We start from the raw sequence: 20492 nt of genomic DNA on the forward strand, positions 1-20492 counted from the left end.
GTTCAGGACCCAAAGAACCAGGTCCAGGTCAGGACCCAAAGAACCAGGTCCAGGTCCAAGCGTGTGAAATGTGTTTCCTCAGGAGGGGGTCTGGAGTCTCCCTTAGAGAGAGGGGGAGAAGTTCAGCATCCGTGAGGAACTCGGAGTAGAGCCGCTGCTCCTTTGTGTTGAAAGGAGCCAGTTGAGGTGGTTCAGGATCATCTGGTAAGGATGAACCCTGGGCGCCTCCCTAGGGAGGTGTTCCAGGCACGTCCAGCTGGGAGGAGGCCTCGGGGAAGACCCAGGACCAGGTGGAGAGATTAGATCTCCACACTGGCCTGGGAACGCCTCAGGATCCCCCAGTTAGAGCTGGTTAATGTGGCCCGGGAAAGGGAAGTTTGGGGTCCCCTGCTGGAGCTGCTGCCCCCGAGACCTGATCCAGGATCAGAGGCTGAAGATTAGATGATATTTATTTAGTAATTAGCACAGTTTGAGACCCAGTGGTTTAATGTAAATGAGTCGTTTGTGTCCCGGGGCGTCAGTTTGAAATGCAAATGGCGTTTAAAGTCACAACCTCGAAGTTCTGTTTGGATCTTTGGGCGGAAAGTTTTTGGATCTCACCTCCCAGAGATCCAAACGTCATCACGTGTGTTTCCTTTCCATTGGATCGTCTGTAATCATCAATCAGCTCTTACCTTTGCTTAACTCGCAGAGCGCCGCTTCACACGCGGGTTATCCGCATGCACGTCTCTGGAGATTGAACATCAAACCTCGTGGACGCCAGCGTTTGTTTAAATCAGACAGATTTTGAGCACATTGATGTAATTAGAGTCCTTTTTATTCATTCCAGGTTCACGTGTGCTCTGCTAAAACCAACAAACACTCAGTAAAATCAAGACAATAATATTTAACATACAGTGTTTTCAACAAGATGCCTTTACATCCAAACAAAGAGCCGATACAGTGGAGCCGGGCGACGGCGACGGCGCCGAGCGTCGGTTTGAAGAACGAGCTGATGTCGGGGAAATGGTTTTCCTGCACTTTGCCTACGAAGCACACAAACGGGGTTCACAGAGAAAGAAAAGTGGGAATAGGCACTTCTGTTTTTTTGTTTTTTTATCATCATTTAACTTCATTATTTTCTCTTCGCACCGCAACCGAGCACGCCACTCTGGTTCAGCGGCGTCATATTAAGATAAATTAACACGTCAAAACCATTTCATGTTCAGCTTCAGCCTCAGGACACGAGGGACAGACGAGGGGACGCGTTACAACACAACAGGGGCACGTTTCATCATCCTCCTGCCGTTCTCTCCTTCCACAGTTTCGCTTTTATCCGTTATTAAAAGTGGGCGGGGCCAGAGATGGACGACCACAGAGACTTCGTCCAGAGCGTGTTACATTTAAAACCTTTTTAGATCCTTTCCAGAAGTTTTAAAGTGTAATTCCAGCACGGTGAAGGCATTCGAAGGTCTTTTTTAACCACTAATACGGCTCAAAATGACTCATTTGATGTATGAACAGTGATGAAAAGCAGAGGAGAAACGGGGCGTAGTGACGGGCGAGAACCGACCAACAAATCTTTGTTAGAACGACTCCGATCCACGACGTTTTCACGGTCTCTGAATATATAAATATACGTTATTCCCACTTTATTATACGTTTGTTTTGTTGAGCAAACACTTTGTTATTGAAGCTTAAAAGTACTTTTTCGTAATGAACGTCTGTGTAAAAATTCTCCCTGTTTGAAGAAACTAGTGATAATTGAATACTGTGGAAAAGCAAATGTAAAATGTGTCACTGTGTTTTCGTCTCAGTGTTCTCTGAACCCTACGTCTCGCACGCTGGCGTTCATCGTAGGGAAACGCTGCGTGCAGTCACTCCAAACTGCTTTTAAACAGGGTTCCTGCACAGTTTGGAGCAATGTTTGTGTTGTTTCCAGACTATTATCTCACTTTCTAAGGTAAAATATATTAATATATACAAACCAAAACCTGTAGATGATGTGAAGCTAATCAAGCTGTCGGGTTACCATGGTTACTGTTCGGCGCGTGACTGCAATTCTCATTTATTTAATTATTTTCGAGCCGATCTGTTGTCGATGCTAGTTTTCCGAGGGCTGGATTCATGAAGAACAATAGAAAAGACGTTGATAACGGAAACTAAGTGGAAAATAAAGATGCAAACTAACTTGGGGGAGGCTGCGATTTTAAGCCGTGTGCGGCGGCGAAGGCCCCGTCGTCTCGTCAAAGGGTCTAGATCAGGGGTGTCAAAGTCAAATACATCAGAGGGCCAAGAAAACCAATTTGCTACAAGCCGAGGGCCGGACTGGTTCAATGTTTATTAAAACACATTAAACTGATTACATATAACCTGTTGAACCAAGACCTGACACAGTGAACCGTATTTTATTTAACAATTAAATTAATAATCCAATATTTTTGTACGGCTCTGTCAGTGATTGGGCTGAAAGTTGACATCTGCCCTGAATGCTGATGAATAATGAAGCCGAGGCGGCCCACTTGCACTACCGTTGCATTGTGGGTAATGTAGTTTGGCTGTGGCGTGCGGGTCGGTTCTAATACTAATCAAATATCATCCCGGGGGCCAAGATCATTCAATTGCGGGCCGGATCTGGCCCGCGGGCCTTGACTTTGACACCCATGGTCTAGAGTCTCTGAGCGTCTTTTCCCCGAGTCGGCACGATCAGTTATTAAGTTATTAATTTCACTCTTTTTGCATTTAGCTTGATTAAAATGCCAACAGGAACTCTGAGCTGATTGACGGTTGCTTTGGTTCTTCATTGCCTCTCTTCCTCGTGGCTCTCGCCCTCCACAGCCCCAGGTCTCCCGCTGTGTCGGGTCGGACTCACGGCTACACGGAGATGCAATGATCGGCTTATCTGGACTGTTTCTCGGTCAGAAAGCACTAGCGGGGTTGAACGTGTCTCGGTTTGGAGTTGGTTCACATGTATGAGCGACAACACGTCCGTAAAAATGTCTTTAATCACTTTGCGACGTAACGGTGCACAGTCAGAATTTAACATACGTGTTAAAAGACCTTTTATTTTAGGGATCGACCAATTTTCAAGTTTCAAAACTTCAAATCAACCGTCCTCTCAAACCCGGGACGTGTGACTGAACGAGACGTGATTCGGTCCAGACAGCCGGGCAGATACGAGCCAATCATGGAAGAGCTGATATTTCGGTCTATCCACCGCAGCCAACGCGTTTACGGGGCCAAGACTTCCTCTCGTGGTCATTGTTTGCGTCTGACAAAAGTCAGAAATCCAGGAGAGATGCTAACAGTCGGACGTGGCTAACAGTGGTTAGCTCGGGGCAGCACGTCGAAGGCATTCAAAGGTCTTTTTTAACCACTAATGCTGCTGAAAATAACAGCAAACCCCTGCAGCAGCATGAGAAGAGTCCCTACACACAACAAAGCACCAATGGGCTCCTTCCACTGTAATGGACTTTACTATGAGAGGAGCTGGTACAGGGGCCAGTAGGTAAGTCTTTAAAACACTCTTTAATAAACTCTGGCTTCACTAACTACGCTGTTGCTGCTTTGTTTTAACCGTCTCCGCGGCTTCTTTCAGGTGTGTAAGTGCAGAAAAAGACCACAGGATGATTTTGCGGCGGAATTACACTTTAAATGGTCGTCGGACAAAAGCCGACGGGTTCCTGTATCTGTGCCTGCGTGCGAACAGAGCGTGCTCAGGCGTGATCGAGTAACACCACTTGACTTTGTCTCTCATGAAATTTAATTCAGAAGCATTTGACTTTCTGTTGAGCTGTAATTTGAGAACGTTTGTGACCACGTCTCTGATTGGTTGTCGATCGAACCTGAAGCATTTCGCTCTGCGACGTTGAAGCGAGCGGGTCGGTTCACGGTCGCGCCCGTCCCAAGAAGGAGCCTCAGAGACGCTGAAGCAGTGAACGAAATCAACAATAAATACGTACAAATGGACTCGTGTTCTGCGAGCTGCGGCGTGGGTGTGCGTTTGGACAGAGACGCCGGGGGCAGGGGTCATTCCAGGGGTTCGGCACGTGGCGTTATTCACAGCAGGGTCTGGTTGATGCCGCGCTACAAGGAGGCGAAGCAAGCTCTGACAAAGAAGAGGAAGAAAGCAGTCACAACCTCACGATCGCCTCACTTCGTGTTTCATGTCTTGGCCTTTTTTTTTAAACCTTTTTTTTATCCTTCGCTCTCTCGGCCGGCGTGCTGCTCGTTTGTGCATTTTTAACGCGATCAGGGCTGCGACTGAAAGGATGCAGGACACAAGGACGAGCAAAGGAAATTCACAATTAGTGCTAAATACTACGACGGGTCTGCCACTGTCTTCCACACTCGTCACACGTTCCTCCCCTCGGACGAAGAGACGCAGACGTGAAACACTCTTTTCGTCTTCCTCCTCCGTCTCCGTGCGTTCTCCCGTTCCTCTTCTTCTCCTTCTTTTGAATTTCTGTCTGCTGTGACAGGAGGATGAGTGGAGGGTAAAGGGCGGTGAGTGGACGCCCCAGGCCCCCGCCCCCCTGTACGTTGGTGGAAGGAGACGGGATGGTTGAAGGGCTGCGGTGGCGGTGGTGGTGGTGGTGTGGATGGTGGGACACTGGCGGGGGAGTTGCGGAGGTCTAGTTCCCACCACAGCAGGCTCGAGTGGAGTGGGCGTCCGGGTCCTGGAGGTTGACTCCCCGGTGTCGCGCTGCATGTGTCGGGTTCTGGGTGTCTGTTTTTGGCATCTTTTTTGCTGCATTATAAAGACAAAGAGATGTTTTAGGACTTTCCTCTGGGCTCCTGCAGAACTTTACCAAGTCCTAAAAGGCATTTAATCAATTCAACTAAAGAAAATAAGGTCGTCAATGCTTTTAAACAGGGTTCCTGCACAGTTTGGAGAAGTGTTTGTGTTGTTTCCAGACTATTATCTCACTTTCTAAGGTAAAATATAAATTAATACATACAAACCAAAACCTGTAGATGATGTGAAACTCATCAAGCTGTCGGGTTACCATGGTTACCATTCGCCGTGTTACTGCAATTCTCATTAATTTAATTGTTTCCCAAACGTGTCGTGGAGCCGATCTGTTGTCGATGCAAGTTTTCCGAGGGCTGTCTTCATGAAGAACAATAGAAAAGACGTTGATAACGGAAACTAGGTGGAAAATAAAGATGCAAACTAACTTGGGGGAGGCTGAGATTTTAAGCCGTGTGCAGCGGCGAAGGCCCCGTCGTCGTCTCGTCAAAGCATCAAGAGCAGGGGCCTCAAACTGACCCAGTAAAGAGTCGCTGTGGCTGCAGAACACACCTGACTGGATTTACTCAACCAACTGAGTCGCCTTCACACAGTTGATTTGTTGGATCAGGTGTGTTTTTACTTGTCTCAGTTTAAATAAAAAAGGAACATTTATGAACTTTAAAAGGGCGTCTGCAGCGACACGGAGCCGCCTGTGGACGCAGAGAGAACGCAGCAGCCTGCATCGACTGATACAGATGCACGTAAAAAACACAAATATAGAGCGATGTGTCGGTTTATCACTAATTTATTTACATAATAAACATCTAACCATTGATATTCATACGTTTTAATATTGACTGTGAAGTCTGGAGCTTTGAAATGGAAAATGTGAAGGAACCCTGTTTGAAATGTGCTGAATCCATCTGCAAAAGGCTTAAATTCACCAAATGTCTCTGGCATTAAACGTAGAACCACTTAACTCATGGCTTTAATTTCTACCTGTGAGACTTTCTGACACATTTAACCAACATTTAATCCCTCAGTAAAGGTTTGAATCTAGCTCTGGTGTCGGGTTCTCGTTGGGAGGAGAGGACGCTCACCGATGGCCAGGAAGAGCTCGTTGACGTTCATGGCTGTTTTAGCGGACGTCTCCATGAAGAGCAGGCCGGTGTCTTCAGCGTACGTCTGGGCTTCCTGTACACGACACACACACACAACAGTGATGCAGCAGCAGCAGCAGCAGCAGCAGGAAACAAACACACACTAAACAAAAAGAGCCTGAAGCTGAAAACAGGCCGACTGCACCTCCCCCACAAACTCAACGTGTTTGTGAACTAAACTCGTGACTCTTCTCCGGCTCCACGGTCGATTCTCAGCCCGGAGACATTCGTTCCCTCTCTGTGTGAAGAGTCAGGGCGCCCTCCCACTTTGCCTCCGTCCCGTGCCCCAGCACGTGTCACGGCTAAAGTCTGGTTCCTTTGACCAGTGTGAGTGCAACCGTACCACGTCTAGGAGCGGCACGCTTGCCGTCCACGGCCCGTTTGGGAGAGGTGGGCTTTAGTAAAGCACGTTTGCACGTGTACGAGCACGAGCGTGCGCACGTGTACGAGCACGAGGCCTACGGCGGTTCTGAGGTCATTTCCTGTGCGCCTGTTGGGACGTAGAAAAAAGAAGGAGGGACCATGCGCGGACATTTCAAACAATGGTGGTGAAAGGTTCACGTTGGTGTGATGCGGAGGTGGAGTGTTTACTGCAGATTTGGTCGATGAAAAGATTCAAAAACAGTCGACAAGACGCACAAAAACTCAGAGGTCTACGGAAAGATCTGGAAACAAAGCCACGCATCGCCATGACGTCATCAATGCGTGTGACGTGTTACGGCGTGATGACGTATAGGCAGCAAGAAGCATTCTCCGAGGCCCAGGTAGTGTGAGTACAAACGGGCCTGGAGGGGGGGACAAGGACCCTAAAGCACGGGGCACGGGACGGAGGCACAGTGGGAGGGCGCCCTTAGGCTACACGTCTCTCACCTCGTACTCCACTAGTCTCCTCTCTGCCAGGTCGGCCTTGTTCCCGGCCAGAGCGATAACAATGTTGGGACTGGCCTGCCTCTGCAGCTCCTTCACCCAGGCCTTGGCTCTCTCAAACGTCTCCTGCACAGACACACACAGGTCAGATAAAGCACAGACACACACTTCATATATTCATATTCATGTCAGATTGAACAGGGTTCGTACGGGAGCTTGAAGTGCTGGAAAATGCAGGAAAAAACATGTTTTCCCTCTGCCTCAGTGTCTTTCTCGTGTCTCACTGAAGAAACGGGAGCGAGTCGGGGAAACACGACCCCGGCTGCAAACTCTCCTCTTTAAAATGAGCTTTTATTGATTTCTTGTGACATTTAAGCTTCTTTTATTCTGTCTTTAATTATTTTGTCTCTGCTCGTAAAGCACTTTGTAACTGTTTTAACAGATGCTTCATATAAATAAAGTTTATTTATATTTAGTATTATTATATATTATTATAATAGTGCGACCCTGTCAGCTGGACTGTCACTGACACCGTCCTGGAAGAGGATCTGATGGAGGGGTGGGACCCTGATGCTGCCCAGACCTCATGGAGCACTAACGGACTGGACGTGACGATACTTTACCGGCTTGGTGATGTCGAAGACAACGATGGCAGCCTGCGCGCCGCGGTAGTACATGGGAGCCAGGCTGTGGTACCGCTCCTGTCCCGCGGTGTCCCAGATCTCAAACTTCACCGTGGTGTCATCGAGACACACCGACTGAGCCAGGAACGCCGCTGCAGCAACAAAACAAACCCTGAGAGGTCAGCAGGGGCGCTCTTTACCTCACCGTGGTCCGTAACCGCGTCGTGACCTCGCTCACCTCCGATGGTCGTCTCCTGGAACTCGTCGAACTGGCCCTTGACGAAGCGCAGCACCAGGCTGGACTTGCCCACGGCCATGTCCCCCAGCAGCACCAGCTTGAACTGGCAGATCTTGGTTTGCGGCAGCGTGCCGTTGGTGCGGCCTCCACCCCCTCTGGAGCTCATACCGGCCCGCGTAGGAGACGGCAGCGCGGCTGGGCCTCCTCCCTGCGGTGGAGATGGGTGCGTCTCTGCGGCGGGGTCGCAACCTCTCTGCTCTCCTTCTGTCTGGATGAAGAAGTGAAAGGTTGCAGGGTTACGTCACGCTCCACCTCACGTACACAAACGCCTCCTCGGTGCATCGATAGAGAGACGATCAGAGCGGCTGCAGAGAAACATGCATCTGCACTTCTTTACATTTACCGACCCTGAACGCATCGGTGCGTGAGGAGACAGACGTGCAGACGGCCCGCCATCTTTACTGCACACGAGCCACGGCGCTCTGAGTCCCTTTGTCATCGCTATGCATCTTTATGTGGTCGTTGTTTCTCTTTATGGTTCGTTTTGCCGCTTTTCATGGTCATTTTGTGTCTCTTTTGTTGCCGTTTCATGTTCATTTGTGGTCTTTTGTGTCTCTTTTGTTGCCGTTTCATGTTCATTTGTGGTCTTTTGTGTCTCTTTTGTAGCTGTTTCATGTTCATTTGTGGTCTTTTGTGTCTCTGTGCAGGTGTTTCTCTGTTTGTTTTGAGTCACTTTGAGGCTGTTATGCATCTTTATGTGGTCGTTGTGTCTCTCATTGTGGTTTTGTCCTTTATTTTAGTTCTTTTCTGTCTCTTTGTGGTTCGTTTTGCCCTTTATCATGGTCATTTTGTGTCTCTTGTTGCTGTTTCATGTTGTATTTGTGGTCTTTTGTGTCTCTTTTGTTGCTGTTTCATGTTTATTTGTGATCTTTTGTGTCTCTCTGCAGTTGTTTCTCTGTTTGTTTCGAGTCTCTTTGGAGTCGGTATGCATCTTTGTGGTTGTGTTGTCCTTTAATTTAGTTATTTTCTGTCTCTTTATGGTTCGTTTTGCCCCTTTTCGTGGTCATTTTGTGTCTCTTTAGTAGCTGTTTCATGTTTATTTGTGATCTTTTGTGTCTCTGTGCAGTTGCTGTTTGTATCTTTGTTCATTTTGATTCATTTTGAGGCTGTTCTGCATCTTTGTGTGGTCATTTTCTGTCTCTTTGTGGTCGTTTCATGTTTATTTGTGGTCATTTTCTGTCTCTTTGTCGTTGTCGTTTGTCTCTTCGGACATGTTGTGTCTTGTTGTGGTCGTGTTTGTCTCTTTGTGGTCGTTTTATGTTTCTTTATCTTCATTTCACATCTCATCATGTTCAGTATTTCTCTCTGATGGACATTTTGCATGTGTGGGCCCCGGGGGTGGTGTGGGGCCCCTGCGCCCTGTCGCCCTGATCAGTAATGCATCCGTCCCTGCACGTCTCCCGCACTCACACCTGACCTGCCTCACACACACTTTCCTGTCTCCTGGTGTGTTCACTGAAGATGAAGGCATCTGACTCTGCATGCACATGCACAGATGGACACAAGAGAAGAAGAAGAAGAAGGTAAAACATTTCTCAGCCCTGTGTGTCTCATCTGTGTCTCATCTGTGTCTCATCTGTGTCCTCAGGTTCAGATGCATGCCTGTGTCTGTTCCTATCTGTGTCCCCTCCTCATGCAGTGATGCTCCGTGTCCTCAGACCACGTCCCTGCAGCAGATCAGACCCCGGTGTGTCATCCCTGCCCCTGTGAGCCCCCTCATCTGTCTGTGCTAACGGGACACCTCACATCAGACGACACTAAACTGCATTTCGACGCCAGATCCGTGACACAAACCCGAGCTGCCGGTGTGAACAACCCGCAGCGGCTCAGAGGGAAACATGAGGCTTTCTCACCGTGTGTGATGCGGATTGTGCAGCGCAGGTTTTCAGGCTCCTCTGTTGACTGTTTGGTTTTATCAGCTGGGGAAAGAAAAACCTGAACACTTCCTGGAAACCGGCGCATGCGCGCTGAGTGCCGCATTGTCAAACCTGAACCGCATTCCCCAACGGGTTCTCCGGTGACTTCACACTTTTAAAGGCTTCAGTTTTACACCAAATTTAATCACGTGGACACAAATTTATCTTGTTTCTCTGAAGCCGAAGACGAAATAACTTCTATTTACTATGATATATGTAAACAAAATGCATTCAAACACATTACAAACGCCGTAATCATAAATATTATCTTAAATGTGTGATAATCTGAACGGGCTTCTGAGCGGACCGGGTGCGTGTGTCCTCCAGACCGCAGGGGGGCGCCAGGCTGCAGAGAAGGCACCGGTAGTGTTTACTACATACAGGAATATCCACTTTTATGGGCAAACATTCATTATTTTTATAATGCCGAAGACAAAATAACTTATTTTTCCAACAATATGAGTAATTAAACTTCAATCAAATACATTACTGACGCTATAACCACAATGTTTACCTTAAATGTGCAATAATCTGAACGGGCCGAGATAAAGCACCGGAAAAGTTGCTAACATAAAGGAAATTTCACTCATGTGGGGAAACATTCATTATTTTTATAATGCCGAATACAAAATTACATATTTTTACAAAAGTATAAGTAATTCAAATCCAGCAAAACACATTACTGACGCTATAATCACAGAATTACCTTAAATGTGTAAAAATCGAAACAGGCTTCTGAAAGGACCGAGATAACCAGAGACGTCGCTTACTATATAAGGGGAAATGCACTTATATGGGCAAACATTCATTATTTTTACAATGCCGAAGACAAAATAGCATGTTTCTACAATTATATAAGTAAATAAAGTCCATCTAAACTTATTATTGGCGCCGTAATCACAGAATTAGCTTAAATGTGTGAAAATCTGAACGAGCTGACGTTAGAAAGCACCAGAAACGTTGCTAACATAAAGGAAAATTCACTGATGTGGGGAAACATTCATTATACTTTTAATGCCGAAGACAAATTAACTTATTTTTACAACAATATAAATTATTAAAGTGCAGCCAAACACTTTACTGGAGCCGTAATCACATAATGCCCTTAAATGTGCGATAATCTGAACGGGCTTCTGAACGGGCCGAGGGGAGCGCGTCCTCCAGGCCGCCGGGGGGCGCCAGAACCACGGACACACGCAGGGAGGAAGGCACGGGAAGTGTTTGGCACATGGAGGCTGTTGGGATTGTTTTGATGTCTGCAGCCTTCACTAATATTTTTATATTTATGTAATAAAACTGTAAAAATGTGTGTGTGGGTTTAGGTGACGTCATGCCGACCACAAACAGGAAGAAGCAGCAGAGAGACACTGCGGTGAGTTCTGACTTTATTATGTATTATTATTGTTATTAGTCAGTTATTATTCACTTATTAGTCAGTAATTAGTCAGTTATTAGTCAGTTATTCAGGGATGTTGCAGATGTTTATAATGTGGTAAATGTGTTAAACTCGACTGTACTTGTGTGTGTCTCTGTTTACTGCTGTAATCCTCATCCACAGGTGCAAAACTCTGCTTTTCACATTTACCTGCAGCTGAAAATAAGGTCAAAATTAAATAATAAGTTAAATATCAGTTTATTATTCACATTAAGTTTAATCTTCTTTTGCAACACAAGTTTTCTGAAATTATATTTTTAAATCTGCAAATGAACAGAAACAGAAATGGGACAAGAGATGAAGATTTTTGTTATTTTTATTCAAATTTGATTTTAAACATGTAAAAAAAAAAAAAGAAAACATACAAAATGATATCACACAACTTATTTTATTTTATTTATTTTTTTTGGCACTTAAGCTCAAAGGTTTTACTCAATAAACCAGAAAATTACTGTAAATAGACCGAAAAAAGCTACAAAATAATCATGCAAATAAAACTTTAAATGATTATTGACATGGAGAGTTATTTTTAATATTACAACTTTTCTGAAATAAACATGTTTAAATCTTCAAATGAGGCGTTAATTTAATTTTGGTGAATTCAGGAGAAATCAACAGACGACGTGAAGTCAAATAAATGTTTTCTTTAAATTCTTAAATCCAATAAAAAGCTTTATAATTTAATTTTGACTTTAGTATTTTTAACAAAAATCAAATAACCACAATTTTTTGTCTTTTAAATCTTCATTTGTGAAAATCGAAGGGACCAAAAGATCCAAGAACCGTGAAACAAAACACTATTTTTCTGACTTTGAATTGAAATTTGTTTGTTTTTAATCTCGTAAATCTTCAACATTTTTCCTCTAAATATTATATTAAATCCCCCCCCCTCCTCCCTCAGGTCCGTTATTATTTATTTCATACTTTGACCAGAGATACGATGAATATGAAGCTGATGTTGTGTTTTCCCTGAACTCCTTCATCAATTAACATTTAACATTTAAAAAACACGATGTCCTCATTAAAATTAAGTGTTTATTAGTTTGATCTCAGATCATTGAATATGAAAGTAAATCAAACGGCTCGGAGGCGTTCACGGTTCTGATGGTTCTGATGGTTCTGATGGTTCTGATGGTTCTGTGTTTGGATGCAGGTCCAGGGAACCAACGACAGCAGTGTGGTGAGCAAAGTGTCGGCTGCAGCGCACGGCTACTTCCACGACGTCTTCCTCCAACACTTTGTGTGTAAAGTGTCGCGGAGAGCGCCGCTCATCAACAGGTCAGCAGGGATCTGACGGCGCCCTCCCACTGTGCGTGCGTCCCGTGCCCCGTGCTTTAGGGTCCTTGCCCCCCCCTCCAGGCCCGTTTGTACTCACACTACCTGGGCCTCGGAGAATGCTTCTTGCTGCCTATACGTCATCACGCCGTAACACGTCACACGCATTGATGACGTCATGGCGATGCGTGGCTTTGTTTCCAGATCTTTCCGTAGACCTCAGAGTTTTTGTGCGTCTTGTCGACTGTTTTTGAATCTTTTCATCGACCAAATCTGCAGTAAACACTCCACCTCCGCATCACACCAACGTGAACCTTTCACCGCCATTGTTTGAAATGTCCGCGCATGGTCCCTCCTTCTTTTCTCTACGTCCCAACAGGCGCACAGGAAATGACCTCAGAACCGCCGTAGGCCTCGTGCTCGTACACGTGCGCACGCTCGTGCTCGTACACGTGCAAACGTGCTTTACTAAAGCCCACCTCTCCCAAACGGGCCGTGGACGGCAAGCGTGCCGCTCCTAGACTTGGTACGGTTGCACTTACACTGGTCAAAGGAACCAGACTTTAGCCGTGACACGTGCTGGGGCACGGGACGGAGGAACAGTGGGAGTGCGCCCTCAGTGTATCTGCGTTTTTCAGGGGCTACTATGTTCGCTGGAGAGCAGTGGACGAGTGTGTGAGGAGGTTTCTGCACGTCACTGAAAACTGCCCCAACAGACAGGCAAGTCAGCAGCGTCCTGTCCGACGCTGATCTGCACAGAAAGGGTGGAAACGTATTCTGAATATTTTCATTTGTCCTTTTTCTCACTCGCTCCATCGTCGTCTTTCTCCTCCTGTTAGATTCTGTCTCTGGGCGCCGGCTTCGACTCTGCGTACTTCCGTCTCCACGCGGACGAAGCCCTCGACAGGACCGTCGTGTTCGAGGTGGATTTCCCAGACGTCTCCCGGCGTAAAGCTGCGCTCATCCTCTCTGACGTGACCCTGAGGGGCAGGTTAGACCCCCATCTACCCCCTCAGACAGGTGGGTCTCTCCTCCACACGCTTCACCGGGAACCCCATGTCCTGTCAGCTGTGTTTCAGAAGTGTGTGTGTCTGCCTGTGTGTGTGTGTGTGTGTGTGTGTGTTCAGGGCCGGTGTGTGTGTGCAGCAGTCAGTACCGTCTGCTCGGGGTGGATGTCAGAGAGGAGGCTCAGGTGGAGGAGGCTCTGGGTGCAGCAGGGCTGGACTGGGACGCCCCCACCCTGATCCTGTCTGAAGTGGTGCTCACCTACATGGAGACGCCGCGGTGAGGACGGCAGCGTGGTCCTGTTTGTCTCTTTATTTAGCTTATTTAGCTTCAGCGTAGCTGGGATTTACTCTCCTGCAGCTTTTACGTCGTGACAATTTACACAAAATAAAACTCAAACAGCGACAGAATTCAAACTGACGCCAAAAGCAGACGTTACTCGACCCTGAATGAAGATTTAGTGACGCTGAAGCCGACTCACTCCGATCACAAGCGTTAGAAACTGAAGTTTTGTTAAAGGAAATGTTCTTTAAGTGTTTGTTTAAACAAGCAAAGACAAAAAAACCTGTAATGAATCGTGGTTTTCCTGTGTTTCCTCTGCAGCGCTGTCGCCTGAATGCTCCTCTGTGTTTAATCCGACACTTTAATGGTTCAGGTTCGTGTTAAAGGAGAAATGAATCAGTGTTAAAGTGTTAAAATCACAGTTAAACAGCAATAATCAGCTTAAATCAGTGTTTGACACGATGAGCTGACTCAGCATCAGAACACGTCTTTAAAGAGTTAGAGTCCAAAAGGTCCAAGTAAAGTTCTCCAACAGAATCAGAACAAAGTTAAACCAGAAATCACAGAATAAAGAAAGAATTTCAGTTGTTTTTTGTTCTCAAACTAAATAATAAAGAATCTCTGAGAAGTTTCAGTTTCGTTTTCTCCGTTAGGAGTGGAAACTTAAGCAAAATGACTAAAAACAGATGAAAAATGACTAAAAACAGATGAAAAATGACAAGAAACTAAAGCAAAATGACTAAAAACAGATGAAAAATGACAAGAAACTAAAGCAAAATGACTAAAAACAGATGAAAAATGACTAAAAACAGATGAAAAATGACTAAAAACAGATGAAAAATGACTAAAAACAGATGAAAAATGACTAAAAACAGAAGCAAAATGACTAAAAACAGATGGAAAATGACTAAAAACAGATGGAAAATGACTAAAAACAGATGAAAAATGACAAGAAACTAAAGCAAAATGACTAAAAACAGAAGCAAAATGACTAAAAACAGAAGCAAAATGACTAAAAACAGAAGCAAAATGACTAAAAACAGAAGCAAAATGACTAAAAACAGAAGCAGTGTTGCCCATTTTTAGTACTTAGTTTATTTAGTTTACATTAAATCTCATTGTTTTTCCTTATTTTTTATTTTTAGAGTTACAGTATCGGAGTTTTGGTTTAGAGCGTACAGGAACTTGTCGTCCTTATGTACTTTTGTTCTAAGCGGCTGCGTTAAAGTTTGCACGACTGCACGTGTGTGTGTCGGTGTGTGTGTCGGTGTGTTCCAGGTCGGACGCCGTCATCAGCTGGGCGGCTAAGCTCCTCCCACGTTCCCTCTTCGTCATGTACGAGCAGATTCGACCCCACGACCCTTTCGGACGAATCATGACGGATCATTTCCTGAAACTCAACTCGACTCTGCACGGCCTGCGTCCGTACGGAGACACGGCGGCACAGAGGCGCCGCTTCCTGGACCGGGTTAGTGCACGCGTGCTGCTGTGTGTGTGTGTGTGTGTGTGTGTGTGTGTGTGTGTGTGTGTGTGTGTGTGTGTGTGTGTGTGTGTGTGTGTGTGTGTGTGTGTGTGTGTGTGTGTGTGTGTGTGTGTGTGTGTGTGTGTGTGTGTGTGTGTGTGTGTGTGTGTGTGTGTGTGCAGGGCTGGGATCAGTGTGTGTGTGTGTGTGTGTGCAGGGCTGGGATCAGTGTGTGTGTGTTTGTGTGATCAGTGTGTGTGTGTGTGCAGGGCTGGGATCAGTGTGTGTGTGTTTGTGTGATCAGTGTGTGTGTGTGTGCTTGTGTGTGCAGGGCTGGGATCAGTGTGTGTGTGTTTGTGTGTGTGATCAGTGTGTGTGTGTGTGTGTGTGTGTGTGTGTGTGTGCAGGGCTGGGATCAGTGTGTGTGTGTTTGTGTGATCAGTGTGTGTGTGTGTGTGTGTGTGTGTGTGTGTGTGTGTGTGTGTGTGTGTGTGTGTGTGTGTGTGTGTGTGTGTGTGTGTGTGTGTGTGTGTGTGTGTGTGTGTGTGTGTGTGTGTGTGTGTGTGTGTGTGTGTGTGTGTGTGTGTGTGTGTGTGTGTGTGTGTGTGTGTGTGTGCAGGGCTGGGATCAGTGTGTGTGTGTTTGTGTGATCAGTGTGTGTGTGTGCTTGTGTGTGCAGGGCTGGGATCAGTGTGTGTGTGTTTGTGTGTGTGATCAGTGTGTGTGTGTGTGTGTGTGTGTGTGTGTGCAGGGCTGGGATCAGTGTGTGTGTCTGGACATGAACCTCTTCTACCTGGGTCTGGTCCCTGAGGACGAGCGCAGCCGAGTGGAGAGTCTGGAGCCTTTCGACGAGTACGAGGTGCGTCTTCTTCTGTGGTGTGGAGCCGCTCCTCCCGTCCCTCACGTGTGTGTCTTCTTCTGTGGTGTGGAGCCGTGCCTCCCGTCCCTCACGTGTGTGTCTTCTTCTGTGGTGTGGAGCCGTTCCTCCCGTCCCTCACGTGTGTGTCTTCTTCTGTGGTGTGGAGCCGTTCCTCCCGTCCCTCACGTGTGTGTCTTCTTCTGTGGTGTGGAGCCGTTCCTCCCGTCCCTCACGTGTGTGTCTTCTTCTGTGGTGTGGAGCCGTGCCTCCCGTCCCTCACGTGTGTGTCTTCTTCTGTGGTGTGGAGCCGTTCTTCCCGTCCCTCACGTGTGTGTCTTCTTCTGTGGTGTGGAGCCGTTCCTCCCGTCCCTCACGTGTGTGTCTTCTTCTGTGGTGTGGAGCCGTGCCTCCCGTCCCTCACGTGTGTGTCTTCTTCTGTGGTGTGGAGCCGTTCTTCCCGTCCCTCACGTGTGTGTCTTCTTCTGTGGTGTGGAGCCGTTCCTCCCGTCCCTCACGTGTGTGTCTTCTTCTTCTTCTTCTTCAGGAGTGGCACCAGAAATGTTCCCACTACTTCATCCTCACTGCGTCCAGAGGCTCTTTGATGGCACAGGCTTTGCTCACGGCTGCTCCAGGTAGCTGTCACAGTGTTCCTAGAGGACACTTTAACACACGTTTATGCTCCTAGAGGACACTTTAACACACATTTATGCTCCTAGAGGACACTTTAACACACATTTATGCTCCTAGAGGACACTTTAGCACACGTTTATGCTCCTAGAGGACACTTTAACACACGTTTATGCTCCTAGAGGACACTTTAACACACATTTATGCTCCTAGAGGACACTTTAGCACACGTTTATGCTCCTAGAGGACACTTTAACACACGTTTATGCTCCTAGAGGACACTTTAACACACGTTTATGCTCCTAGAGGACACTAACACACGTTTATGCTCCTAGAGGACACTTTAACACACGTTTAGGCTCCTAGAGGACACTTTAACACACGTTTATGCTCCTAGAGGATACTTTAACACACGTTTATGCTCCTAGAGGACACTTTAGCACACGTTTATGTTCCTAGAGGACACTTTAACACACGTTTATGCTCCTAGAGGACACTTTAACACACGTTTATACTCCTAGAGGACACTTTAGCACATGTTTATGCTCCTAGAGGACACTTTAACACATGTTTATGCTCCTAGAGGACACTAACACACGTTTATGCTCCTAGAGGACACTTTAACACACGTTTAGGCTCCTAGAGGACACTTTAGCACACGTTTATGCTCCTAGAGGACACTTTAGCACACGTTTATGCTCCTAGAGGACACTAACACACGTTTATGCTCCTAGAGGACACTTTAACACACGTTTATGCTCCTAGAGGACACTTTAACACACGTTTATGCTCCTAGAGGACACTTTAACACACGTTTAGGCTCCTAGAGGACACTTTAACACACGTTTATGCTCCTAGAGGACACTTTAACACACGTTTATGCTCCTAGAGGACACTTTAGCACACGTTTATGCTCCTAGAGGACACTTTAACACACGTTTATGCTCCTAGAGGACACTTTAGCACACGTTTATGCTCCTAGAGGACACTTTAACACACGTTTAGGCTCCTAGAGGACACTTTAACACACGTTTATGCTCCTAGAGGACACTTTAACACACGTTTATGCTCCTAGAGGACACTTTAGCACACGTTTATGCTCCTAGAGGACACTTTAACACACGTTTATGCTCCTAGAGGACACTTTAACACACGTTTATGCTCCTAGAGGACACTTTAGCACACGTTTATGCTCCTAGAGGACACTTTAACACACGTTTATGCTCCTAGAGGACACTTTAACACACGTTTAGGCTCCTAGAGGACACTTTAACACACGTTTATGCTCCTAGAGGACACTTTAGCACACGTTTATGCTCCTAGAGGACACTTTAACACACGTTTATGCTCCTAGAGGACACTTGGGGACACCACTGCCCCTGCTGCAACACCTGACTCAGCTTTTGTTTGTCGTCGCCTCAGCGTCGTCCGTCCGTCCGTCCTGGAGCCCCACAGCCCTGAGTGTACGGACCACTGCGGTCGGTCTACAGGGGCTGGGGATGGCGTCCTCCTGGGTGAGCCCGGGCCGGGTCCTGCTGACAGGCGGCTCCAGCAGAGGAGGCAGAGGCGCGGGGACCAGGATCCTCCTCAGGGGCCAGGAAGGCTGGAGCACCGTCAGCGCGGAACCATCCGTAGATCTGGGTGAGACGGGCGGACGCTGCTCAGTCTTACGCTCGCGCTCCGTTTGAATCGGATGTTTCTCCGTCCGTCTGTGACCAGCGATGGTTCTGTTTCTGTCCCGCAGGCGTTCGACTCCACCACACTGCGACCGCTGTTCCTGGAGGAGATATCGTGGTGTACGGCGGTCGCTCCTCTCCGCTCAAACCTGCCACGGGTCTTTTCAGAGTCACCGCGGCCTCCTGTCGTCCACAGTCAGAGTCAGAGTCAGAGGAGCGAGTGAGGCTTCGTGTGGAGCAGACGGTCTGTACGGGGCATCCACCGCCGCCAAGATGGAGGCACGCCGCCGCCACGGTCACTCACAAAGGTGAGAGGAAACATAATATGACCACCGTCACGATCATTATTATTCAGGTTACACACACACACACACACACACACACACACACACACACACACACACACACACACACACACACACACACACACACACACACACACACACAGGACCTATAAACTTGCAATAATAGAGAAATGTCAGAGCGAGGGGGCTGCCAATGGACCGGCGCCCCGAGCAGTTTGGGGTTCGGTGCCTTGCTCAACAGCACCTCAGGAGATGAACTGGCACCTCTCCAGCCACCAGTCCACACTCCATTCATGGTTCACACAGGGACTCAAACCGGCGACCCTCCGGTTCCCAGCCAAGTCACCTGTGGACAGAATCACATGCCTCCAACTTTTATTCTCAAAGTATTACAATTTTTTTTCGTCTCAATCTTCCGACTTTATTTCTTGAAACATCAGGTGAAGACTTCCTGTTTGTGTTCGGGGGAAAGAACGAGTCGGGGACGGTTCTGGGGGACGGACACTTCCTGTGTCTGAAGCAGCAGCACTGGACCGAGGTCAGTCACTCACAACGCCTCTGTTCAGGTCAGAGGACGTTTGTTCTTGTTAACTATTAATGAGTCGATCTTTAATTGTTCTTATCTTATTTCATCTGCTGCTAAACTGCACGCTGCGTGTTGTATCTTGAATCTTGAATCTTGAATCTTTAGCGCGTTAAAGATGTGTCGCTGGTTACAGATCCCAGTGGAGGGCGCCGCTCCACGGGCGCGGCACACCCACTCAGCGTGTTCATACGACGGAGGTGTGGTGGTGTTCGGAGGACTGGACCGGAGAGGGGAACCCCTGGGGGACACGGCGCTGCTGAGGCCCACTGACGGAGGCTTCTCCTGGGAGAGAGTGGAGGTGCAGCCCCCTCCCGTCCCCAGGTCTGTGCCCTCTCCAAAGACCCCAAATCACTCCAGACCGGGTCCTCAGGTCTTAAAGAACCCCCCCATCTGTTTCAGGTACTCTCATTCGGCTCATGTGATTGGTGGAAAGCTGCTGGTGGTGGGTGGAGTTTGGCTGCACGCAGACGGCGTTCCAGGTGTGGTGGTGATCGACCTCGCAGCGCGCAGCAGCGTGGAGTTCAGCCTGGACACGGTGAGTCACAGCTCACACGGTTTCAAACCCACGGTCCCGATAATCAGGGACTTTGTGTGTAAACGTTTGTTTGTTTGCTGCTTTTTTCTTAAAAACAGGACAAAGTGTTAATACTTGATTTATTCTGACTTATTTATGTTTTTCATGGTTTTGCATCTATTTTGAGTCATTTTGCATCTTTTTGTGCTGGTTTTGCATCTATTTTTAGTCATTTTGCATCTTTTTGTGCTGGTTTTGCATCTATTTTTAGTCATTTTGCATCTTTTTGTGGCCGTCGGCGTCTGAACCAAAGGCACATCTGATGAAACGTTTAGTGGTTCTCTCTCGTGCGAGTTGTCGTGTAAACGGGTCTTACGGTGTGAGGAGTCGGTGCAGACGCGGTCGTTGAGGTAAAGCAGGACTGACTCTGGACGTTGAGCTGAACTTTCACGGTGTGTTGTGTCTCTCAGACCTCGGTGCCCTGGCCTCTGATGCTCCACTCCTTCTGCTCCGAGCTGACCGACTCTGAGGACCCGGAGCTGCTGCTCACAGGAGGGGGAGGGAACTGCTTCTCCTTCGGGACTCACCTGAACCCTGAGCCGCTCACTGTGGACCTCAGACCCGCGCTGGCATGAAGGGAAGGGTCACGCTGATCCACGCAGCGACTCAGCGACTCTGAGACTCAGAGACTCTGAGACTCTGAGACTCAGCGACTCTGAGACTCAGCGACTCTGAGACTCTGAGACTCAGAGACTCAGCGACTCTGAGACTCAGCGACTCTGAGACTCTGAGACTCTGAGACTCAGCGACTCTGAGACTCAGCGACTCAGTGACTCTGAGACTCAGCGACTCAGCGACTCTGAGACTCTGAGACTCTGAGACTCAGCG

At 47.5% G+C, this 20492-nt stretch overlaps 2 protein-coding genes across 3 annotated transcripts; one reads left to right on the forward strand and one right to left on the reverse strand.

Annotated features, from left to right (window-relative positions):
• Window positions 1-831: 831 nt before the first annotated feature.
• Window positions 832-9560, reverse strand: rab5b (RAB5B, member RAS oncogene family). Its single transcript, XM_083921454.1, has 6 exons — window positions 9516-9560; window positions 7603-7866; window positions 7365-7516; window positions 6745-6867; window positions 5815-5908; window positions 832-4729 (listed from the first exon to the last, which is right to left on the reverse strand). Exons 2-6 carry the CDS (start codon window positions 7766-7768, stop codon window positions 4614-4616), a joined length of 651 nt encoding a protein of 216 aa, XP_083777580.1. The 5' UTR covers window positions 7769-7866; window positions 9516-9560; the 3' UTR covers window positions 832-4613.
• Window positions 9561-10807: 1247 nt separating this feature from the next.
• Window positions 10808-20387, forward strand: lcmt2 (leucine carboxyl methyltransferase 2). 2 transcript variants are annotated; one of them, XM_083921516.1, is made up of 14 exons: window positions 10808-10950; window positions 12167-12291; window positions 12927-13008; window positions 13128-13308; window positions 13416-13572; window positions 14854-15043; window positions 15717-15896; window positions 16441-16528; window positions 17946-18164; window positions 18268-18507; window positions 18945-19042; window positions 19224-19411; window positions 19490-19625; window positions 20075-20387. In XM_083921516.1, the coding sequence occupies exons 1-14, from the start codon at window positions 10909-10911 to the stop codon at window positions 20237-20239; spliced, it is 2091 nt and encodes a 696-aa protein (XP_083777642.1). In that variant the 5' UTR covers window positions 10808-10908; the 3' UTR covers window positions 20240-20387. The 2 variants fall into 2 exon arrangements, with proteins under 2 accessions (XP_083777642.1, XP_083777643.1); XM_083921517.1 differs by having other exon boundaries at window positions 15789-15896.
• Window positions 20388-20492: the final 105 nt, after the last annotated feature.

This window comes from Echiichthys vipera, assembly GCF_963691815.1.
Source record: "Echiichthys vipera genome assembly, chromosome: 10".
Taxonomy (NCBI): domain Eukaryota; kingdom Metazoa; phylum Chordata; class Actinopteri; order Perciformes; family Trachinidae; genus Echiichthys; species Echiichthys vipera.